The sequence below is a fragment of the Bos taurus genome, chromosome 8 (genome assembly GCF_002263795.3).
Source record: "Bos taurus isolate L1 Dominette 01449 registration number 42190680 breed Hereford chromosome 8, ARS-UCD2.0, whole genome shotgun sequence".
Classification (NCBI taxonomy): Eukaryota; Metazoa; Chordata; class Mammalia; order Artiodactyla; family Bovidae; genus Bos; species Bos taurus.
In genome coordinates, this window is record NC_037335.1 from 998,083 (window position 1) to 1,021,001 (window position 22,919).

Consider the following 22,919-nt stretch of genomic DNA (forward strand, 5'->3'; position numbering starts at 1 on the left):
GCCCCGCCCCCTCCCCGCAGACTCTTATTGCCCAGGCGCTAGGGCGGGGCGTCCGGCCTCCGGAGGCACCCCGGCAGGCGCGCGCGCTGCCCGCGGGTCCTGGGCCGGTGGCTCTGAGGGTCCGGAGCGGCGAGCCGCAGCCGGACGGCAGGTAGGGCGGCCTTGCGGACGGGGAAGAGGGGATGGTTGGGGGGCGGCAGCCCAGGGCCCAGCCCGCCGCGGCCCGCGGAGTCCTCCCGGCCTTGCGGGCGGAGCGTAGCCCGGGCGCCTGGGACAGGATCGGGGCCAAAGAGTAGGGGACGGCCGTGGACCGCGGGCAGCCTGCGGGGAGGGGGCGCGGGTGACCTCGTTCCGCCGCGGGCGGCCGGGGGAGTTCGGCCCTCTCTTCACGCTGCTCTCTGCAGGCGCCGGCGCGCCAAGAGTCCCAAGTCTAGGGAGGAGGCGCCGGCCGGCCGGGGGCGCGGGGTCGGGAAGCCGTGCGCTCGGAGCTTAGGAACCCCCGCCGCCCAGGTCTGGTTCCCCGCGGAGAGGGGTGAGGTTGTGGGCGGCGAGTGTGCTGGGTCCGGAGCCACCGTGCTCGCCAGGGGACGCCCCGAGGCCCCAGCCGAGCCGGGCTCTCTGCGCTCCGAACTCGTCTGAACTGGGTCTCCAGGAGCCTGGACAAGCCCGGGCTACTTGAGATCTGGGGTCCCAGGGTCCCAGGGACGGGCAGAGTGGACACACCCTGGCCTGGGAGGCGGGAAGACGCAGAGTCTCCCTGGTGGCGTGCGCGGGGAGGGCCGCCCCTTCCCATCCTGCTCCACCCCTCCCCCCGTTCTTCACCTCCCCCCCTCCCTCACCTCCACACCCCTCCCCCACACCCGGCTCGCAGTGGTCCTCGGGCCTCGGACACTGCTGGGCTCTGCCCTGGAGAACACATTCTTGGTTGGTATTATGAAAGGTCTTGTCGCAGTAACTGCCACTGCCTGAGGAAGGATTGGTCGTCCAGGGAGTGGATGTTGGTTTGCTTCTGAACACAATACAAAGTCATCAACTTTTTACTGACTTTTCTCATCACCAACGAAAGGCTTTTTCTCCTGAAAAGCTGGTGAGCTTTGATTTAGTGATGAGAGGTTTGACTGAATTTTGTTTTTTCCCTGGTCTGTTCTCCCGGGTTTGGTTTAGTAAAAGTAGGCGACCCTGTGCCTTGGAGTGACCAAGGAGTCACTCCAAGGAGTGACTGTATCAGAAATAGATACCCACTGTGTAATCAATATATGATCAACATGCTTTCCAACTTACCCCTTAGCTGTATTTTTGTTTATTCTGTTTATTTTGTACAAAATAAGAGTTACTTAGTGTTTAGTCTACTTTGTGTTTTGAATACGAGGGAGGAGGGGATGTTGCCTGGAGCCCACACCACATCCCTAAGAAACTAGGCATGTGAGCAGCCTCACTATCTTGTTGGCTGTGTGAACGCTCTGTGCTCTGGGTGAAGACTTGGGAGTAGATGATTGACAATAACACAACTTTGTCTTCTGTGGCTGTGAAACCCATGAATCATAATACTCCGACAGCTGGTCTGGTCAGTAGCCTGCCTGATGGAATGGTGTAATAAGTACACACTCAGAGAGTTCCCAGGTGAGGACACCGACTTGGGGAACAATGGGTCCGTGTCCTAGTTAAAGGAGCCCTTCGGCGCTTCATTATAGGCTTGTGGGCTCTGGGTTTCAGTTGACTCTTGTAGTACCAGTGGAATGCCACCTACCACGTTGCATTGATCTTGATCTTGAAAAACTTTATTGTGTTATTTTCTCAAGAGCTGTGATCTTTGTATTACTTTTGAAAATAGTGCCTTTTTTTTTTCCCAAAATATTTTCCGTAGACCGTAGTAAGTCTTACACTCCATTATATTTAAAATCACTCATTATTACTGATTTATGAAGTATTTCCTGGAAATTATCAAGGAGTCTATGTTGCTCAAGATGCTGGAGTCATTATTTTTAAAAAGTTACTAATTCATTCACACAACTATTGACTGTCCAAACAATTGTTGATTTTCTTCCCCCAGTTTCCAGATTCCATTCACAGTCGTTCGGAACAATGAAGATATGTTTTAGACATCGCCATCTTCTTTGTGTGTATTTCATGTAAACAGTTTCATATCAACGTGTAATGTGCTTTTTCAGCATGTTTCAGAAGATCCAGATAGACACTGGGCAACGGAGGTTTATTTCTCAGGCTGCCTACTCTTCTTTAGGTGGCAAAGTAATTCTCTTCTTCAAGCAAATGAGGGAAGTAGACACTGAATATACACTACAAAAGTATGTCACTGAGCACATTTTCGTGTGAACATCTTCTTGCGTTCATGCATGTCAGCTCTTCGGAGACACGGGGAGTGGAATGCCACCAGATCGTAAAGATGCAAGCTGGTGGACGCAGAGTGGGCCTGGGGCCTTCCCCTCTCTGCTTCCCAGGTTGCTGGCTCTGGAAATGCCCTGCAGGGTTGCACTCGGTCAGGTTTGTCTCCTGGGGCAGCTCTGGTCAGGTTGTGTGGAAGGATGAAGGATGAGAGGTGCTGGGTGAGAACCCTTTCCTCCAGGAGAGAGCAAGAGCTGGGGCTTGTAGGAGAGGCAGGAGGGGAAGCAGCAGGAAGGCAGGCCTGAGGGGTCAAGAGGGAGAGACGACTGCTGACGCCAGTGCCCTGTATGGCTTTCTGCAGCCCCGCCCCCGATCACGGAAGGCCCTTTCCCCCTCACCAGGACATCTGCGCTGCTGGCAGGGCTTTACAGTTGATGGTGATGGGTGACCTTTGCCCTTCTGACTTGCGTGTGTGGATCCCAAGGACCAGGAGGTGGGCTGAGAATGCGGGTGCTTGCTCACGGCAGCTCCGTGTCAGCCCACCTGGTGCACGGTGGCCCAGCTGCTAGAGTGCCTCCGCTGCAGGAAAGGAAGGCACTGGTGTCAGCGAGGCCTGGACTTAGGGAAAGTGGAAAGGCTTATTTGATGGGAAAGATTTCCTCCTGAGGGAGAAGCTGCCCTTTGCAGGCCAAGTGTGTCAGCCAGAGAAATGAGCAAAGTTTAGGAGTTCTTGGTAAAACTTTCTAATTTTTTTCCACATAGACGTTTTCAAAACAGAGCGATAAGACATACAAAACCATGTTAAAAAGAACTGACACCTGTGGCTGGGGGAGGAAGGAAACTTGGGGAGCCAGCTACCACTCTCCGGACCCCGAGGGCCACGTGGCCGGCTGTCTAGAATGGGGACCAGGTGCCCACACCCCGTGGGAAGGAGGAGCCCTGGACCTCTGGGCACAGAGTGTGCACGCTGGCCCACTCTTCGTGGCACATGAACTGTAAGCGCCGTCCACTTTAGGATGGGCTATGTGGGGAATGTGTGTCTGTAAATCCTTCACTGGGAACTCTGAAAACTCTTTGGTGGAACCATGTCCCCTGTGGTTGGGTTCCCGGGACAGGTCAGATCATTCTGCTTTGTTAGTGAAACCATAGCATGGAGCCACATAGATAACACAGGTTTGTGGGCAATGCACTCAGAACTCCGACTTGATTTATTTTTTTTCTAGATTCTAATTCCAGCAACAGTGGCCAGCCCCCACCTTCTGTTTCTCCATTTAAACCCTCGAAGATAAAGGCACCTAGAAAGACACATTTCCTCTCATCCTCCCCTTGTGCCCACAGAGACCCCACCCTGGAGCCACAGAGCTTGGGGCGTGGGGGGGCATAGCTGTAGCTGGCCCCAGAGTGGGTGGGCACGGTGAGCCCAGTGGTCCACCAGGCAGGCCGGGCTCTCCTCTGATGGCCTGTCAGTGGGGGCTGCCTGATGGTCGACATGACCTCGTTACTGTGAACATCTTTCCTCTAGAGCCTGCGCATCATCACTGCTGGATTGCGCGTTCAGTGTCTGTGAAGTCAGGTTCAGAATCTTTAATAAAAGAAAGAAAAGTCCCAGGTGTTTTATTCATTCACTCATTCATTTTTGATACCAGTGCACGAAAGTCCCAAACAAATTTCTCCTGGGTTCAGATAATTTGAATGCTCTTGTATAATTATAATATTCTGAATAACCATATTGTAAATACCATTGAGCACTTACCTCCTACCAGAAAGTGTGCCACAGTGTGTAACATACTTTATGTCATTTAATCCTCACCGTAATCCCACATAGTAAATACTGTCAGCATCTCCATCTTAAAAATGATGCAAGTGAGTGGGTAAGAGTTTACCCAGAGCCAGCAGGTCTGCAGAGACAGGGCTGGACAGGTCTTGCTGGACACTTCCCAAGCCCCAGGCCCTGGCTGGACTCTGGGAAGAAAGTCAGGACCCACATGGACACCTGAGTAGGCAAAACCTTTGCCCTCATGCAGCTTGTCCCCTAGTGATGGGAAGCAAGCCATAAACGAAGTGAGCTAACCATCCAGGGCTGCAGCCAGTGCTGTGCTGGGGTTGAGGGCAGAGGAGGGGATGGACCCCAGCGGAAGGAGCAGCTGCAAGGCTGGGCATCTGTCCAGGGAAGCAGGAGACAGGCGGAGGAGCGGCTGTGGACAGACAGAGTGAGTCTGGGAGTGAGTGGGGCGGCGTTGCTCCTCCAGGCAGGGCCTGGCACTTTATAGAAGCGGCTGTTACAGTGCAGCCGCTCTCGGCCTAACATCCCAGCCAGGTGCCTGGGGAGGCACCCAGGCATGTGGACCAAGGGCTTGACCTCGTCCACCAGAGCTCCAGAGAGACACAGGGACAGCCTGGGTCAGAACGCCTCATCGAGCACCTCAGATAGATGGCTCATCTGTGGTTCTGGAAAGTAGGTGGGGTCCGCGCGCCAGGGGCAGCATGGATAGGTGTAGCAGTGGGGCAGGGGGGTGGGTGGAGGGGCGGGTGGTCTTCCTGTCTCAGTGAAGCAGGAAGCAGGTCTTTGCCTGCAAGTAGGAGTGGGTGTTTGCCGAGAGGAGGTATGACGGTCACCTGGAGAGGCGCCTGCACCTGACTGGTGGTCTGTCCTGGACCCCAGAGACTCACCGTCCCCTGGACCTCCAGAGGGGAAGGTCTGCTGTTCTGTGTGCCTTACATGGAGTGGAGCCTACACTTGGTAGATGGTGGTCAGTTCAGTGTCTGCTGAGTGACTGTTGCAGTCCACCTTCTGCACACTGACCCAGAAATGCCATTGCATATCTCCTACCCTGATCGTCAGTGATTGCTCCCTGCTCTGGGGTGCTCTGATACAGCAGCTGAGACAGCAGCTCCTTCTGTTGGTGGTTCTCTCCCTGAGCCCCGCTCCTCTCTGGAACGCTGAGGTCGAGTCTGGACTGTGAGACCGCTCTCAACTGTGCACTCTTGTGTTGCTGTCTGGCAGGGACCTGAAGGAAGCTTCACTGCTCTGAGTGGTGCCTGTGCTCTGTGGTCTCAGTGAGCTGGTGGCAGAGGAATTGATTGAAGGGTTTGCAGTCATCGTTCATTCTCTAGTTAGAAGGTGAGCTTAGCTGCACTTAGCATTGGTGGGGTGTGAGTGATGAGGGGGCATTGTGCCCAGGGTCCTGCTGGGTAGTGAGCGAGGGCAAGAGTTGGAGCAGCCCTGAGGGAAAGGCAGATGGCGTATTGGACCAGAGAGGTGACCGGGAGGCAAGTGAACAGCCATGTGCGGTGTTCCGGGAGGTCGGAGTTGAGCAGAGCTGCAGGATTGTCATCACAGATAATTCCTGGGAGGAGTGGCCCTGCCCCAAAGGAGAGCGGAGAGTGGGGACATGGGACTCCCAGTGTTGGAAAGTGGCATGAAGATCCTGTCACCTGACTAAGTTCTGGTCTGAAAAACCTGTTCAGTGAAAGAGCATTGAAGTAAAGCATGTCCAGTAAAACCACAGGTGAACTAACTCAGAACTGGAGTTGGAGAAATTTGTGGTTTCTCCTGGTAAAGCGTCATTTTCCACCTGTCTTCTTAACTATACATGGAAGTGTTTGTGTAGGATGTGTACAAGTATCTGTTTGAGGCACTTACCAAGCGAGAAGCAAATCCGGGTGCCCTCCATGCTTTTCTCGGGGTTCACACGGTTGTGTCATACAGAGTGTGCGCGCACACTGCACCAGCACCTGTAAACTGCCTTGGCAGGTGGGGTCAGGTGCTCAGACAGGGGACAAGGGGCTGAGTGTCGTCTCTCTAAGGGGAGCTTTAAAAAAAAAAATTATCTTTAGGGTGTGGTGGGTCTTTGTTGCTGCGCAGGCTTTTCTCTAGTTGTGGAGAGTAAGGGCTGTTCTCTAGGTGCTGTGTGTGGGCTTCTCATTCTGGTGGCTTCCCTCGTGAGCACGGGCTCTAGGGCACATGGGCTCCAATAGTTGTGGCTCCCAGGCTCTGGAGCACAGGCCCAGGAGCTGTGGTGCATGGGCTTAGTTGCTCCGAGATGTGTGGGATCTTCCCAGATCAGGGATCCAACCTGTGTCTCCTGCATTGGCAGGCGGATTCTTTGCCACTGAGCCACCAGGGATGCCCCAAGGGGAACTTTTATTTGCAAGAGAAAGTGGTACCTGACCCCGCAGGTCTCTTTGCAAGGCAGAAGCATCCTCCAGGGATGCGACTGAAGTGGTCCAAGCTCAGCATCCTTGGCCCCTCTTCCTGCGTAGGCTGGGGGGAGGCGGGGTTGTCAGCTTGCAGATAGATAGAATCGTACTGCTTCCCCTCAGAGCCACTCCGCAGCCACTGTGCGCTCCAGTGCCCTCCACCCGCACAAAGCTGCCAGACTTTCTCTACCCCAGTGGGCATCCTTGCTCCAGGGTACCAACGAGTGAGAAATTATATGGAATGAGTTGATACTTGGAGATTGAGGAAAGCCCCACCCATGACAGGCATATCAAGGTCGAGAGTGTGGGGCCCCGGGCTGGGTATGAGGCCATACTCCCGTTCATGTCACAGTTCAGGACCTTCGTGCTCCCTGCAGGGGTGCTGGGCGGGGCCGGTGTCCTGCGCTCCACTGGACAGATTGACAGTGTGACGCATGCACTCAGCCAAGACTTCCTGAAGCTGCAGGAGGGGCCGGTCCCCTGGCTCCTGCCGGTTTCTCTTTTCAGCTCTTCCCCCACCCCACAAGGGTGGAGTTGGGGGCTGCTCCATTGGAAGTGTGCACCCCACATGGCTGCAGGGTTTCCTGGGGGCTTCCTCACACATGGCAGATCTGGTAGAGTCCAATGTTACATGTTGAGAATTCCGGACTCACTTGGGGAGGCAGTGCTCGTGGAGGCCTCTGGGAGGGTTCCCTCCCCCCACCCCCTGTAGCTCCCAAGCAGGACCCACGTGGCTCTGCCCCTCTGCCTGGGGCTCCTTCTACCTATGGGTTTATTTTCTTTCTACTCCCATTGTTTTGATCTTCTCTGGTTACTAAGCCAAATACTTCTCTGAAATGTGAATAAAGAGAGGGATAATCAGACTGGACTCCTGAGTGTTTACTCAGTGCCCCAGTGAGTTCGGTTTTACTACTGTCTTTACCTGAATCTGTAATCGGGGTGTATTTGAAACGTACACTGATAGTGAAGAGTACCGTAGCTGTGCTGTGCAGCGATAATGGCCTCCTGCGTTTGACGTAAGAGAGCAGTTGTGTGCAGTCCCAGAGTCGCACGGCCAGGCTGACACTGCAGTGAAGGCTGAGTGTCCGGGGAGGCTGCTCTCAATCTTTGGTTTGAGTCTCTTACAAAGTGGCTTTTGGATCCTGTTCTGACTTTGAAATAATCCATTCATCCTTCCATCAGTGTAATTAGGTCTGGTTTCAAATAGTTTCTCTTCTGCAATTTTCATTAATTTAAAAAAAAGCCAGACAATCACTTTTGTTGCCAGCAGGCATCAGCTGAAATTAGGAGTCACGGACGCCCTGTGGGCACTGCAGTTCCCGGCAGATAGACTGAAGGCTGCGGTGTTTGCAGCCACAGGTCGGGCTGACCGTCCGGGCTTCCTGGTGTTGGCCAGAGCCACCCGCAGGCCTGCGCGTAGTGGAGGTCTGCCTCATTGATGATGCGCTGCAGGCTAGACATGCACCTGTGACCTTCTGCTCTGTCGCTCTCAGGTCACCCCCTTTTGCCTCCTGAACCAGCCACAGAGACCCAGTCTTCAGACGAGCAGGTCCTTCTGGCTCGGGCCGTGCACAGCCGGCTGTCCCCCCGGAGCCCCGGCGTTGGCCCCCGTTTCTGTTGTCCTGCCACAGAGGAGCAGGCTGGCTGAGATGCCCCGAGGCTCCCTGAGTTGTATGGGGACAGAGATAACAGCCTCTCGCCCACCTCTGTCCCTCGTCAGCCTGCTCTCCAGGGGAGCTGGACTGAACACTGAGGACTCTGGGATACGGTTCCCGGGTCTCAGACCAGGAAAAGCTTGGATCTCAGACAGGAAGTGCCATGTTCTCGTTCAGAGTATCAGCCTGTGCATCATCAGCAAAAGGCTGTGAGAAAGAAAAGCTCCACAAACACCTCAGGTTCCCGTTACCCAGGATGGTGAAAGTGGTGTTTACACAAATGTGCAGCTGTGTTAGCTGTGCATGTATTTCATGGTGCATGGTGACCAGGGAGATACACCGTGTCGACTGACCCAGCTCCACACTCTAAGCCTGGCCCTGCGGCCTTGCCGGAAGGGAATTGTGTCTGCCGCAAGACTCACTGCTGTGCACCATGTAGCAAAAATGAGATGTACCGCCAAGCCTCCTGGAACATTGTGTGCTGATTTATATTTCAGGAGATAACACCCTTCAGATAGAGTATAATTTGGGAAACACAGGATAATTAAGGAGTTGCTGTAACCTCTAAGCCAGGCCTCAAGAAAGTTTGCAGAAATCTCTGGTTCCACCTGGTCAGGAGCTGGTCTTCTCTGTTGAGCTCTAGTGATGTTCTCATACTTTAGAGAGAGCGTTTCGGGTTTCCCTTTGATTTTCGGAGGTCCCATGCGCTGGACCCCGGGATGCACAGAACTGGGTGGTCCTCGCTATGGTCAGAGCTGCCAGGCTGGGCAGCGGTGCTGTGGAGCAGGCAGCCTCCTTGAACGGGCGCTGGTTGCCAAGTGTGGTTAGTAAACGCTCTGCTATTTTTTAACCGCCGAGGCGGTCCAGCCCGTGACTCAGAGGTCTTCCATATTAGGTTCTGGGAGACGCAGCCGAGCTGGAAAACGGGGCTCATCAAATGCGGAGGCCACAGTGGGGCGTGGCATGGATCCAGTGATGTCAGTGGGGAGCAAGCCCAGGCCAAGGACCTGTCACCTGGGCCAGAAGCGGTAGTGCGCAAACCCAGACTTCCTGCCACAGCTGCACACCTTGCCAAGCCTGGGGCCCTCCCACTGCCACAGGCATCGCCGCAGCATCTCCACGGGCGCCTGCGTTGGCGCCGAGGGCAGGTCCGGCCGTGTCTCGGCACTCTGCTTCCCGTTGCAAGCAGGAAGCCGGCCTTGTCGACGCACTTAACCCATGTCATCAGCCGCCAGGCAGCTACGCGTCCATAGGCAGAGAGGCTCTGTGTTTCTTTCTGTTCCGCCTTCGGCCGCAAGTCCTCCAGAAAGCCGTGACTCAATTGCATCAGGAATTGGCTCTCACGAGCGGACGTGCCTGCTGGTAGAGGCAATTCCTGGCTGGCCTGTCTCGATACCTGAGTGCAGATGACTTCTTTATACGTTGATTCAGCAGATACCTAACGGTACTGTCCATTTTCAGAGTGTTTAGTGTACTTCTGTATTGAGTCTGACAACACAAGACCTCACTGCCTGGCATCCTGTGGTGGCACCCTCGGAGTTCTAACATGACCTGAGCTTTGTTAGACTCAGTGAGGGGGAAACAGCTGTGCCACAGAACCTGAGCTGTGACTTTCCACGGCCTGTCTTCCCTGCCAACTTCCTAATCAGGAAGGATGATTTCCAGATGTGACACGGTGGACATGCAGGGAACACAGGAAGACGTACAGGGAACCTCTCCTTATGCTTTAAAAAGTGAGCGCACGAGTTAGTGTCAGCCACTCAGCAGAGACTTGGGCACTGACCCTGACTCGGGGAGCACATACCCTGCCCCCCGCCCCGAGTCAGTAGGGGTGGGGGGAGGCCTGCAGTGGAAGTGGATGATGAGGAGGCCTTGGAGGAGCACGACCAGCCCTCCTGGGGCAGGAAGGGTTGGGGAGACAGCAAGCAAGGCGTGGCGGGGGAAGTTGGCTTAAGTGACCGTGGGTGCAGAAGGCCGCTGAGTGGCAGGTCCAGAGGCCGTGTGTGTGCAGGACAATGGGGTGTTCAGCTTCGTGGCTAGAGCAGGGCCCCGTGGGGAGCGGGTAAGAAGGCCTGGCCAGGCTCTCACGCCAGAGTCACAGGAAATGTGCAGATCGCTCTGCCAGAGGGCCACGTTCACAGACCGAGCACGGGGCTGTAGACTCTCTCCAGAGGCTTTCAAAAGGAATCGGGACCTACTTGTCACTTTCTTCAGTAGTGTCTGATTTTGATCACCTATAAGATAGGAGTTTAAAAAACTCTAAAATCATTTAAAAATCTTTTTAAAGAAAGATTTATTCAAATAAAAAACTCAACTGACCAAGACTTGGAAGGCGTTGGCCAGAAGCACAGGCTTAGCCTTAGAGGACAGTACAGCACATGGCCCTGGACCTTCGTGGGCCTGCCCGCCCGGACAGTGCCGATGTGCCCAAGGAGCCCCTTCCAAGAGGGTGGGGCAGGGCTGAGGCACCGCCTCTGCCTGGCCTTGCAGATGGTGCATCCATGCTCCAGGAAGGCGTCTCTGCACCTCTGTCTTCTCCCCCTGGCTGACGGCCCTCCGGTCGTTTCGTCACTAAACCGTCCACTGTAACATGAGTTCAGCGTGCTCTGAAAACCCACTGTGAGTCTGCTGGGTCACACCTGACAGGTGAAGAGCCTGTGGTGTGACGTGTGCCTTGCAGTTCTGGGTCTTTGTCCCACGACCTGCACTCTTCCTTCCAGCAGAATCCACCATCCTGTCACAAGTACAGAACATGAAGCTGTTCTTTGATTCCCCTCCACACCTGCTGCACAGTCGTTCTCAGATACCAGACCTAGGACAGGAAGTCTGTGGCAATGCCCTGTGGTCCACTGCGTGCACCCACAGGGGAGGTTCAGTTTCCCATCGCCTGTTTTCTCCCGTTTGCTTTCAGAACGTGGGTCACTGAGAACATGGGTCACTGAGAGCTGAGTCTGAGGCGGGTCATTTAAGGATCTGTACGTACCTGGTGATTAGCAGAAGGCATCAGTGTCAGTCCCTTTTACCATTTGGTCAACAGTTTCCTTTGTGAGAAGCGCAAAGAGGTGGAATTCTCTTGCGGTTGTGTTACATGCACTTAAGTCCCAGTTCCTGTGCAGAGTGAACGTGGGGCAGAAGGGGGACTCGGTGACCCGTCCACGTGGGCGGGGCAGCTGGCTTGTTCCTGCCCAGTGGTGACCTGGAGCAGAGAGAAGGCTTGGTGTTGTAGTTAATGGTAACTGACTGTTATCCAAACTCCCGTAAATTCAGTCTTCTCAGAGTCAGGTGGTGGTCCTTGAACTGCAGATTTATGCCTAGCGATTCCCCCGTGGTTCATCAGCAAAGAACCTGCCTGCAGTGTAGGAACTACAGGAGACATAAGAGACTCAGGTTCCATCCCTGGGTCAGGAAGATCCCCTGGAGGAGGACATGGCAACCCACTCCAGTATTCCTGCCTGGAGAATCCTGTGGACAGAGGAGCCTGGCAGGCTACAGTCCATGGGGTCACAGAATCAGACATGACTGAAGCAACAGCACACAAACACACCCAGTGACTAAAGAGCATCCTGAAAAGCCATGCTCCGCACACCATCATCACCTGGAAAATCTTTAGAAACCCAGACCTAGCGAATCAGAAGCCCTGAGGGTGGGTCCTTGAGGCCTGAGTGACTCTGACAGGCACTGAATTTGAGACCCACACTGTGAGGGAGTGTTCTGTCCCTTAAACAAGGGAGAGTGGAAAGTGATGGCGCAGCAGATGCCAGGAGCCGTCTCTTACCCGCTTATGGACGAAGCGGCACTTCCATTTCTGGCTAGCAGAGCTGCCAAGGGGAAAAGCGTTCTTCGGCAACTGAGACCAAAGCGAAACAAACAGTCTCGATACTTGCTCGTGAGGACAGGGCTTAGAAGGAGTGGACTTGCTGACAGGCGGCTGGGTTTCAGTGCCACCCTATTCTGGCTTTAAAGTGTCTCAGTTGAGCTGCATTGAATGTTCAGTTAGAACATTCAATCCTTTTACAGATAAAGATAGGGTCATAAGATCTTCTCAAGGGCAGCGTGGCTGCGCTCATTAACTGAAATTCACACACCCTTGATCTGACAGTGTCTGGAAACTTTTCCCATAGAAAGCTAAAAGTGAGTGCTCACATTGAACAAAGATCATCACGGCTCGTGCTAGTGAGCCCTTGAGGAGGACGCGTGTGCCCTTGATAAGGCATGGCCTGTCTGTGCCTGCTCAGCTGGGGGTTGACGCAGAGGGGTGTCCCTGACAGTCGTGGAAGATGAAACGTCACCAAGGAAGATGCACACATGCGATCCGGCTGCTTTCAACACACAGAACCAGCAAACTGGGAGCTGTGTGCAGGTACCCACATGGAGGCCCTGGGGAGAGAGCTCTGAGTACAAGCAGTGCCGGCCCCTGCGGTGGGGCAGGGGAGCTGGGAGGCTGGGTGGTTTAGGGGAAGACTCTCCACTTTACTTCATTGTCCAAGCACTTTGACTTTCTGAGACTTGAACTTCTGCAATGAATATTCCTTTTGAAAAAAATTAGGAAGAGAACAGCATCCCAAAATGTTAGGAGACTGCTCATTAGCAGTAGAGCTGACTCAGGCACCCTGATCTCCCATCTCCGGGTCGGTGTTATTCAGGATTACTTCTCACTTCCTGTAACAGATAATCTGAACTTTAGAGCAAAAACGTAGCCTGCTCTACTGATTTTGCTTGTGAGGAAGCTGAGCCAAGAGGGCCTGCAACTGGAGAGCGACCCCCAGATTGTGACAGAGGAGAAGATGAGACCCAGCCCCCAAGAGTGACAGGGACGCATGCTGAAGGGGGCTTCGTGCTTAAACTGTCAGCTCAGGGTCACCCTGCAGCTGTGGGCCGCCCCACGTCGCAGGGCCTGTCCTGGGTGCTCTGAGCCTAGCGAGGAGAGCTGGGCACATGCACAGTTCAGGGTCAGATGGAGCATGGGGACCACTCTTGTGGTCGGAGCCTGGGCAGCAGGGGCCTCTGTTCACTGGCGTTCAGCCCAGCAAGGATGCCATGCTGCTTGGGCACAGCTGTACCTGGACTCTCCCCCTCCCTGCCTCCGTCTTCTCTCACACCGTCATTGAGGATAACATGTTTTGCACAAAACATAACTACATTCAGGGTAAGAAAGGAGACAGTACTGAAAACAGAAAGTCGGGGTACTTGTCAAACTTAGAGCTGTATGTCCATTTGAGTTCTGAGCTCTCAACACTGGTTGAATTCAAACCTTCAGGCAGAGTTTCTTCCTGTGTGGTAATTAGTGGGAAGGAAAGGCATGGATTCAGAGAACATACTCCACACTGAAATATCCTGAAGACAAGTTATCTGACTTTATGAAATATCCTGAATCCTGATCTTTAGCAAAGTAATGAAATGTTCAGTTTTATGAATCTACTTCATTTCTGTATTTTATCAGTGTCCAAAGCTACTTGGAGCTCTGAATTCAGGCCAGAAGTGACGTTCCTTCATGCCTTCTGCCTATTTCACGACCGGATTAGCATCCGCCTTTACTGCGGACACACGTGGCCTTTCCCCTGAAAGGCAGCATGAGGGCCCCACACACCCTCGGGACAGGCCGGGAGGTGACCTTGCAGTGAGCTGAGGGCTTTTCTCATCACAGCAGCAAGTGCTGATTGAGACCTTAACTTCCGAGCAGGCGTGCAGCCCAGTGTGTCCCCGTCCCTGGGCGGTCACGTGGCATCAGGTGGGGCGCTGACCCTGGCCTGCATTCTTCCTTGGCAGTGCACAGCTTCAGGGGTGAGCGGGCCCTGAGGGGTTCCGGCACCCCTTCCGGGGACTCAGTGCTGGGGACGCTTAGTTGTTTGCTCTTGCAGGAGTCAGACCATGTTTCCTCGCAGGGGCAGCCGTGATGGGCGGGAAACCTGTGGCTGTGACGTGGACTCTGCTTCTCCACAGACATGGATGTGAGCACAGGGCAGGGGTTATCTCTCCTGGGCTCTGGTGGGTTCATGGACCAACCTGTGGAGAATTTGAGTCTGCTTTTCAAAGTCTGCCTCAAATACTGCACTGGGTTCTGAGATCCTAGAGAGGATTTCATGCAAACCAAACTTAATCTTCATATTTTCTGAATATTGAAGGAAAGGGAAGGGATACTAACATTTTTACATCCCGATCTCATGTAAACTTGCCAGGTAGTCATAGAAGTAGGTGCTGTTATCCCCATTTTTAGAGAAGAGGACAGTGAGACCTGCAGACATTCAGTGAGTGGCAGTGTTGGGGTCCAGACCACGCATCGCTGGTGTGGCGCTGTGCACACAGGAGGATAAGAACCCAAGCACTCTGCCCCGTCCCTTCCTCTTACCCCACACACACCCACCAAGTGACCTGGAGGACATTTATTCTCTTTCATTATGTCCACTTAGGAGTGGATCTGCTGAAATCTAAAGTCATAAACTCCTACCAAGGTGTTCAGTATACTTGTTTCACAAACTCCCTTCATCCTGCTTGGACTTGAGATCATAAGAAGCAGAGGGTCTGACCTCAGGCAGAGTGGGTCTTGTCTGACCTTGAAGCTGGGGAGCTTTATGGCCTAGTGCCTGACCAGCCAGCCTGGAGTGGGGCAGCATATGGGGCCTGTGCGGTCTTGTGTCCCCCTGCCCCAGGCAGGGGCTGGACAGGCTCCTGGGGGCGATGCCCCCCTGCAACCGAGAATTCATGAAACAAGAGTGAAGTGTCTCCTGGGCTGTGAAGCTGTGCACCCACACTCTAAGCTCCCCCCGCCCCCACCCCCAGACATCCTCTCAGGACGACAGTTCTTTACACACCAACCTGTTTGAAAAGCCTGGGAAATCCAGCCGCCGTTGCAGATGTTAGTCTCCTCTGTCACCGGGGTGTTTTCTGACGTCTCCATCGCTGACTGTCGCTTGTCGCCTGCTCTCCTGGTGCAGCTTGGGAGTGGGCAGGCATGTGCACGCGCACCGCTCCTCCTCCCGCAGGCGAGCGTCCCAGTGCTTCTGGTACACTCCCCACACTCACACCGCGTGACTCACTGCTTCAGAGGCTGCGACCTCTCTGTTCCCGCCCATCCCCCTAAATCAGATGTGACCTGCGTGTGTCAGATGGAAGAAGGAGGTACAACGAAACTTTATTTGCACAGTTGATAGGACAGTTGTCTAGTTTCTTGAATTAAATTGGAAAATCCCTGTGGATTTTTTGTATTCATCCCAAACTGACTTCTACTGAAAGTTTCATTATCTTAGCGCTTTAATAAGTAATTGATCAAAAAACCATTAAGGCTAAAAATGGAAAAAAACCTTATAGGTTTCTTATGCCCAGTGGATAAGCCCATAGGTGACATTGATGGAAACCCTACATACTGGCCCTTTCCAGCAGAGCAGTCAGTGTTGAACCATCCAGTTGCTGACATGTTGTTTAGGGCAGACGGCGGGAGTCCAGCCACCAGGATTCAGTTCTCACTGACCATGCGGCTGACTTGGAGGTCACTGCCTTCCTAAGTCAGATGTAAAGGCTGCCAGTGAGGCTGGGGGTCTGCAGGGGCCAAGGACACGGCTCCCCCCGCACCCCACCACCATGCCAGCAGAGTGGGAGTGCAGAGGGATTTATCTCAGACCTGCTGTGCTGCCCGCATTTGAATAAATCAAGCTGAACAGTGAAGAACAACAAACAACAGGCTGCGTTCATGACGAGCCTGCTGCCCAGCATGGAGCAGAAGCCCAGGCCAGAAGACAGAATGGAGGGGAAAGACGATCCCAGAGTCAGTGGTGCAGACAAGAGTCTGTGTTCCCTGTAAGTTTGAAGTTCGTTTTCATCAGGGGATGTGATTGACATGTAACATTTTGTTAGCTTCGCATGTGCAGTGTAATGATTCTGCATTTGTAGTGTGTATTGTGAAGTAGTCACCACAGTAAATCTATTTAACATCCCACACCATACACGGTTACAAAAAAGATTTGTGTGTATGTGTGTGATGAAAATGTCTAAGGCCTACTCTTAGCAGCTATTGAATACACAATACAGTATTATTAACTGTAGTCATCACGTCCCAGTCACATCCCAGGTCTTAGTTTATAACTAGTAGTTAATAATTTTTGATGATGGAATGGATGAAGAAGGGTCAGAAAGTACAAGCTTGAATTTGGGGTTATTTCTCCAGGGGCTTTAAGTGTTGCCTTGAGCTCCAATCATCAGAGTGACTCTACTTTGTGGACTTTCAGATGAAATAAGTAAGTGGTCCCCGCCTCTGCTCGCTCCCTCTAGTGCTTCCTGGGCATGCCAATCTACACGCTGTACTCAGAATACTTTAATTTGACCCATTGACACTAATGGATGTAGGACTTTGAGCTGAAATCACCTTTTTTTTTCAGTTGATTTGCAAATACTGCTTATTCACTGTTAAACTTGGCAAAAAAAAAGCTGGTTAAGATTCATAAAATCAGTTTTTGTAATTTTAGTCTCTTGGGAGGAAACACAGACGACCACCCTGCTGTGAGGGTGGAGAGAGGTCACAGCCAGCTGATGAGCATCAGGAGATGGAGAGATGAGCGGGCAGCCTGGGGAGGGCCTCCCAGACCAGCGATTGTCGCAGCGTCTTCTCCTTTCACACCACATAGTCGCCAGCCTCTCCTGTGTGTGTCAGAGATGACTTTCAATAGGAAACGTGGTGTTAGACTCTGGTACCAGCTGTCACAGATGGGATGCAGTTGAGACAGGGCCACCCTGGGCGAGGCTGACAGGTGAGGACAAGAGACCAGAAGCCACTGCTCCCTGGGTGGGGCGAGGGGGGGAGGGCTGGCTGGACCACACCCGAAGAAGGGGTGGGGGCGAGGCCAGGTGCTGCATCAGGAGGACCCCAGAAGGGCAGGCTGAACCCCAAGAATGGGGCCAGCAGGCCCAGGTCAGGGAACTCAGGACTTGTCCTAAGGGCAGGCTAGTCAGGAAGTTACAAAATGCACCGCTTGAGAAACTCTGGGCTGCTCCAGGAGAATGCGGTGGGAGGTGGTCTGGGAGAGGGAAAGACGGGGATAGGGCAGTAGGTGCCTTGGTGAGGTCGGGGGGCTGGCTGGAGGAGCTGCACCACGATACGCCATTTAGTCACAGGAAGAGAGATGACAGCAGAGCACTGTCCCCAGTCGCCTCCCCTCGTGTGGAGGAGAGAACTGAAGTGCGAGGAGTGGGCGGGGCGAGTGCAGCCACCAGCCCCGCAGAGAACGTGTGCACTCATGCTCAGGCCGGGCGACCATCTGTGTGGCTGCACACACAGGTATGGGGGGCGAGGGTGGCGTTCGCTCCCTCCTGCCTGCCCTGGTCCGTGGGCTCATCCATGGACGGTGTGCTGAGCTCCAGGTGACAGAGTAATAGAGCAGACGTGGGCCTGTCCTTACATAGACTGCAGCCTTGCCGAAAACCAGGGGCGGTGATGCCCAGCCGGTCGGGGATGGGCCGCTCTGGGCCTTGGATGGACACACTCTTGTCACTTTCGAATGGACACACGGGGGTGGGGGGTTACACACCCTTGAACCCCAAAATGCATCCAGATGCTCCCCAAGGTCCCACAGCAGCCCCAGGAGTTTGTCAGGACGGACCTGGGTGGGTTCTGCAGGCCGAAGCCCCGGGAGCCAGCTCCGCGGTGTCAGGGCCTGAAGGGGCGCAGGGCAGGATCTTGGCCACTGCCCTGTCCTCCCCAGGCCCAAGGTGCTGGGGAGCCCCAGGCGGCCGGCTGTGTGCGCGGGTCACAGCCAGCTCCCGAGCTCACTATATATAGTCAAGAGGGAGCTGCTCAAGGGCCAGGAGGAGGAGAGGGTGCCAGCAGAATGCTTTCCACTGAAGCTCATGTTTAACAGGCGTGTTTCCACGCTGGCTGTTCCCAGGTGGAGGGAGAGGCAGGTGCCGAGCTCGCCTGTGCCCAGGACGCACCCTGTACCCTTATCTCTTTGCTGTAACTCCCACCTGCTTCCCGGGTGTCTGTGCGGAGGGGCTCTGTCATGTAACCGAGACCGTGTAAATGCATCTTTGTAGTGTGTTTGGGGTGATGTTGCAAAAGAGTGTTCTGAGCTGAGCAGAACAGGGAGGTTATCACGTGACTAGCTGTCAGGTCTGTTTTAAGAGAAGTGCTGTAATTGCAGTCAGTGGTTGTTGCGTTAAGGCGTTCTTCCTGCGCCTAATCTCAAACCCTCTGGTACCAGTGACACACACATTTAGTTGCTTTTCTCAATGGGTTCATCTCTGCATTTTGGGGCCTTGGCATGCAGAGTGTTAAAGGGGTGCCCCAGGGTCCACTTCTCCCAGGACAGTCAGTCTGCCCGTGGGGGCAAGTGCTGTCCAGGCCAGGACCCTCCCCTGGACAGAAGGGTCCTTGTCTGGACACTGATGTACACGGCCATCCTGGAGGTCAATTGCTGCACTTGCTGAAGGTGTGCTCCAGTTGAGCTCTGCGCATTCCATATGTCATAACTCTTCTCACCCTCTCAGCCCAGGACAGAAATGCATTATGACTGCCCCTCGAGGGTGCAGGCACAGGCTCGGGAACTTGACGTGGCCAAGGGCACTCAGCCAGTGATTGAACCCAGGCTGGTGGCTGACCCACCTGCAAGGGACACTCCGCCTCTAATCCCTGAGTCGGTGAGCGGGCCATGGATGAAGCTCCCAGGAGCCCAGAAGTTCTGCTCTCTTAAATGGAATTGCTTTCCCAGGGCCACGCCCAGCCCACATGGAAACAGGGAGGCCCAGCCGGGTCCCAGGTCAAGACATTCGGGGGTGTTTGTTTTTCTTTCCTTTGAAAGCATTGAAGTCAGAAAAGTTTAGTCATGAGCGAGATCTTGAAGTGCCCGCCTGGACTGGTCAGCGCTGCCTTCCCAGCCTGTCTCCCGTCTGTCCACTGCCCTCCTCTGAACAGCGGTCCTCACCGCACGACCCCAGGAGCGCGTGACTGAGCTGGTTCTGCTGCGGGGCGGCATGCAGTCTGTTCTCTTGCCTGCCCACCAGGAGGAGCTCGCTGCACGCTGGGCAGGGTCCCTGGTGGACCCTTGTTTCTCAGGGTTGCTGGTTTCTCAGTTGATTGCTTTAGAATGTAATGGTTCCCTGCACCACTGTGGACTTTTTGTAACCCTTTCTTTTCAATGAAAATAAGCCTTATGTCAAGATGAGAGAAAGACGTCAGAGAGAATCAGCACGCTGATGAATAGACCCATTTGTATTTATGGAAAGGTGATTATTGAAGGCAGAGGTTTGCCTTCATTAATTTTTGCTTTACAATTACATCTTAACTTTGTAAATCTTAACTTTCTTAAGAAGTCTAGATCAGTTGGCATATTTTTTGCAAACAAATTTAATTATATAACATTTTAAAGTATGATTCTCTTTTTTTTCCAGTGAAGTGATCTCCACAATAAGCCAACATCCATCACCTTGTGTTGGTACAAATTTTGTTTCTTGTGAGAATTTTAAGATCTGCTCTCATCAGCTTTCAAATATACAACATAGTATTGTTAACTGTAGTCACCATGCAGTACTATGGTGGTGGTGACGGGAAGGACAGGGAAGCCTGGCGGGCTGCAGTCATGGGGCTGCAGAGTCGGACACCACGACTGAGCAGCTGAACAGCAACAAGCGTGCAGTGCGTCACGTTTCCAGGACTTCCCCACCTCCTAACTGGAAGTTTGTACCCTTTGACCTCCTTCACGCATTTCCCCCACCCCTTTCTCTGATACCCACCAATCTGTTGTCTACTAAGTTTTCTGTTTGTTTAATATTCCACATATGAGTGATAACAGTGTTTTTCTGTGTCTGACTTATTTCACTTAGCATAATATCATCTGAGTCCATCCACGGTGCTGCAAACGACAAAGTTTCATTCTCCTTTATGACTGAGTGATATTCCAGTGTGTGTGCGCACCGCGTCTTCTTTATCCGTTCATCTATTGATGGGCACTTAGGTTGTTTCCATGTCTTGCCTGTTGTAAATAGTGCTTCAGTGAGCATGAGCATGCAAATAACTCTTCAAGATAATAAATTCATTTCCTTTGGATGGACACCAAGGAGTGGGATTGCTGGATCCTATGGCAGCTCTATTTAATTTTTTGAGGACCCTGCTCTCCATACTGTTCTCCCTACTGGATGTGCTGAGTTACATTCCTACCAACAGTGTAGGAGGGCCATCCTGACAGGTGTGAGTGTGTGTCTCATTGTAGTTTTGATCTGTGTTTCCCTGATGATTAGTGATATTGAGCATCTTTTCCTGTGCCTCTTGGCTCTTTCAATATCTCTGGGAAAATATCTATTCAGTTACTCTGCCATTTTTTAATTGGATTGTTTGTTTGAAGCTGAGTTGCTTGAGTTCCCTATATATTTTGGATTTTAACCCCTTATCAAATAGTTGATACACAGGTATTTTCTCCCATCCCATAGTTGAGCTTTCATTTTGTCGGTGGTTTCCTTTGCTACAGAAGCTTTTTAGTTTGATGTAGTCCCACTTGTTTATTTTTGCTTTTTTTGCCAGGTTAATGTGGTAATATGGTAACATCTCAGGCCAAAGGGTTACCCGAAGTTGTCCTGCAAGTCAAACGTAATAGTGATGGGTCTTTGGGGGTGAGAGGGAGATCTTAGCTTCTTAACTTCCACAACATCATCTTAGAGGGAGATACCAAAATGTTTGGTCAGAACCAGTATTGCAATTGTGATAAATCAAGAGCTGATGAGTTTCTGATTTCCCCTCTCTGTTCACTATGTGAACGTGAAGTTGCTCAGTCGTGTCCGACTCTGCGGCCCCATGAACCGTAGCCCACCAGGCTCCTTGGTCCATGGGATTTTCCAGGCAAGAGTACTGGAATGGGGTGCCATTTCCTTCTCCAGGGGATCTTCCCGACCCAGGGATTGAACCCAGGTCTCCCGCATTGTAGGCAGACGCTTTACCATCTGAGCCACCAGGGAAGCCCCTTTGTTCACTATAATGTGTGCCTATTTCATGCATGTAGAAGCGAGCACTTGAGGACTATAGTAAACGCGCTTCTTCCGTGTGCCTTCTCTGGGACATGAAAGCTCCTCAGTGCTTCCCGTTACAGTGCCACTGTTTAGAGAAGGAAAATGCCATGGCAGAAACGTGCCTGCCTTCACCCACCTTCCTCCTGACGTTCAGACCCTTTTGATTAGGCCAGCTCCCCGCCTGGGATTGCTCATTGAGAATTAAGCTCTGATTGTTTCAGGCAGAATGTCAGATTTGAAGAAGCTTTCCTAATAAGGAAGAATGATGTAATGTTGTGGAGGGGGGCCAGGCCTCTCTGTGTGTTTTATTTCCATCAGCCGAATTCCAGGGGAGAATGGTTGCCAAGCAGGGGGGCTGCTGGCTATTTTTAGCCAGATTGCCTCAGTAACACCAGGAGGCCCTTCCAGCCCTGCACTCACTAGTGTGCTGGTCGATGTTTTCCCTGGCATCTCATTTTTATAAAGTTTGATCAAGCATAAGTAATACTTTTATTAACATTTTAACATTTTCTCAGAATGAAAAAAGCATCCTTTGTGATCTCTTTTTAACTTGGCAGCTTTCCTTTGAGATACATTTTCTCCAGTCAGCAGATAGATGCTTTGTTCGGTGGTTGAGGAGGTTGTATTAACTTTTCAGAACAGACTTTTCAGCAGGAGGCCCTTGCAAGCCTGTCTGTCAGAGCATGTTGAAGAGCGCCGTTCTGCCCACAGTATTCAGTCTAGATTCTCCCCCTCCCAAACCTACTCCAGGTATAACAACAGTCTGCATTTCAAGGCCATAGGCAGTTGTTTCTGTACTTTGACATTAAAGTGTTTATTTCAACATTTTTATAAATTGGAAAAGTGAAAGTGTTAGTTGCTCAGTTGTGTCTGACTCTTTGCGACCCCAGGGACTGAAGCCTGCCAGGCTCCTCTGTCCATGGGATCCTCCAGGCAAGAGTACTGGAGTGGGTTGCCATTTCCTTCTCCAGGTGATCCTCCCCGCCCAGGGATCGAACACAGGTCTCCTGCACTGCGGAGATTGCAAAGGTGGATTCTTTACCACTGACCCACCAGGGAAGCCCGTTTATAAATTGGAGGGAAAATTCAAATTTGTGATGAAACTTCAGCTCTGTGACTTGGTCACTCCCTCTCTGGGTGACATGGTGCATCATTTTTACTTCTGCTCTGTTCTGTGCATTTCATCTTACCCTCAAGCCAGCGGCCCCAGGCCTGTCTCCTCACAGCCCCTCCCCCCCAGCCCCTACCCAACGATGCTCATGTTCCCGGTAGTCGGTGGGGCTGACCTTCCCACATCACCGTGGCCCTGCAGCATGACCTTTAGCAGGGTAGGTTCCCTGTGAAGTTGGGGCCTCTCCTTACTGCCTAAAGGGGGGCACTGGGCCTGAGATGATGGGGGCCCCCTGACCACGGGCCTTAAGCAGGCACATGAATGTCTTAGAGAAGAGTGGGACAGGTCAGAAGCACCGTGTTAGAATAATTTCTGATACTGTTTGCTGGGAAGTTGGCAAACAAGTTGGGAAACGAGTGAGTCGCTGGGAGCTGGCTTGTGCCCCTGTCCTGAGCCACTGTGTCCTTGCTCCCACAGGCCTGGTGCTTGAGGGCGGGCCCTCAGACTACCAGGCCCTGCAGAGTCCCGCTCAGTGGCACCTGCCCTGGGGGTAACTCACTGCGCAGAGACGAGATCTTCGGGAGCAGGCTCAAGGAACGGTTAGAGCCCAGCCCCAGGAGCGAGGTCCAGAA

General features: G+C 52.9%; 1 protein-coding gene and 1 long non-coding RNA gene across 11 annotated transcripts in view; one reads left to right on the forward strand and one right to left on the reverse strand.

Moving 5' to 3' along the window:
* The window catches only part of PALLD (palladin, cytoskeletal associated protein), a 366,355-nt gene that overhangs the window by 295,442 nt on the left and 47,994 nt on the right, over positions 1-22,919 (forward strand). For 3 of the 10 annotated variants that reach the window (XM_059889309.1, XM_059889311.1, XM_059889312.1), the window contains exon 1: positions 51-151. The exons of 5 other annotated variants lie outside the window; for them this stretch is intronic. Coding sequence is in view for 2 of the 5 variants with exons in the window: in XM_059889308.1 (XP_059745291.1) it covers positions 4,680-4,795 (116 nt within the window). In the remaining 3 variants the exon portion in view is untranslated. Of the gene's footprint in view, positions 1-50; positions 4,796-22,919 lie in introns of those variants that run through there. 2 more of the 10 variants (XM_059889308.1, XM_059889310.1) reach the window with 1 other exon arrangement.
* On the reverse strand, positions 10,472-15,634 carry LOC132345908 (uncharacterized). The gene is made up of 2 exons (XR_009495494.1): positions 15,009-15,634; positions 10,472-14,198 (listed from the first exon to the last, which is right to left on the reverse strand). It is a non-coding gene; the product is annotated as an uncharacterized lncRNA (long non-coding RNA).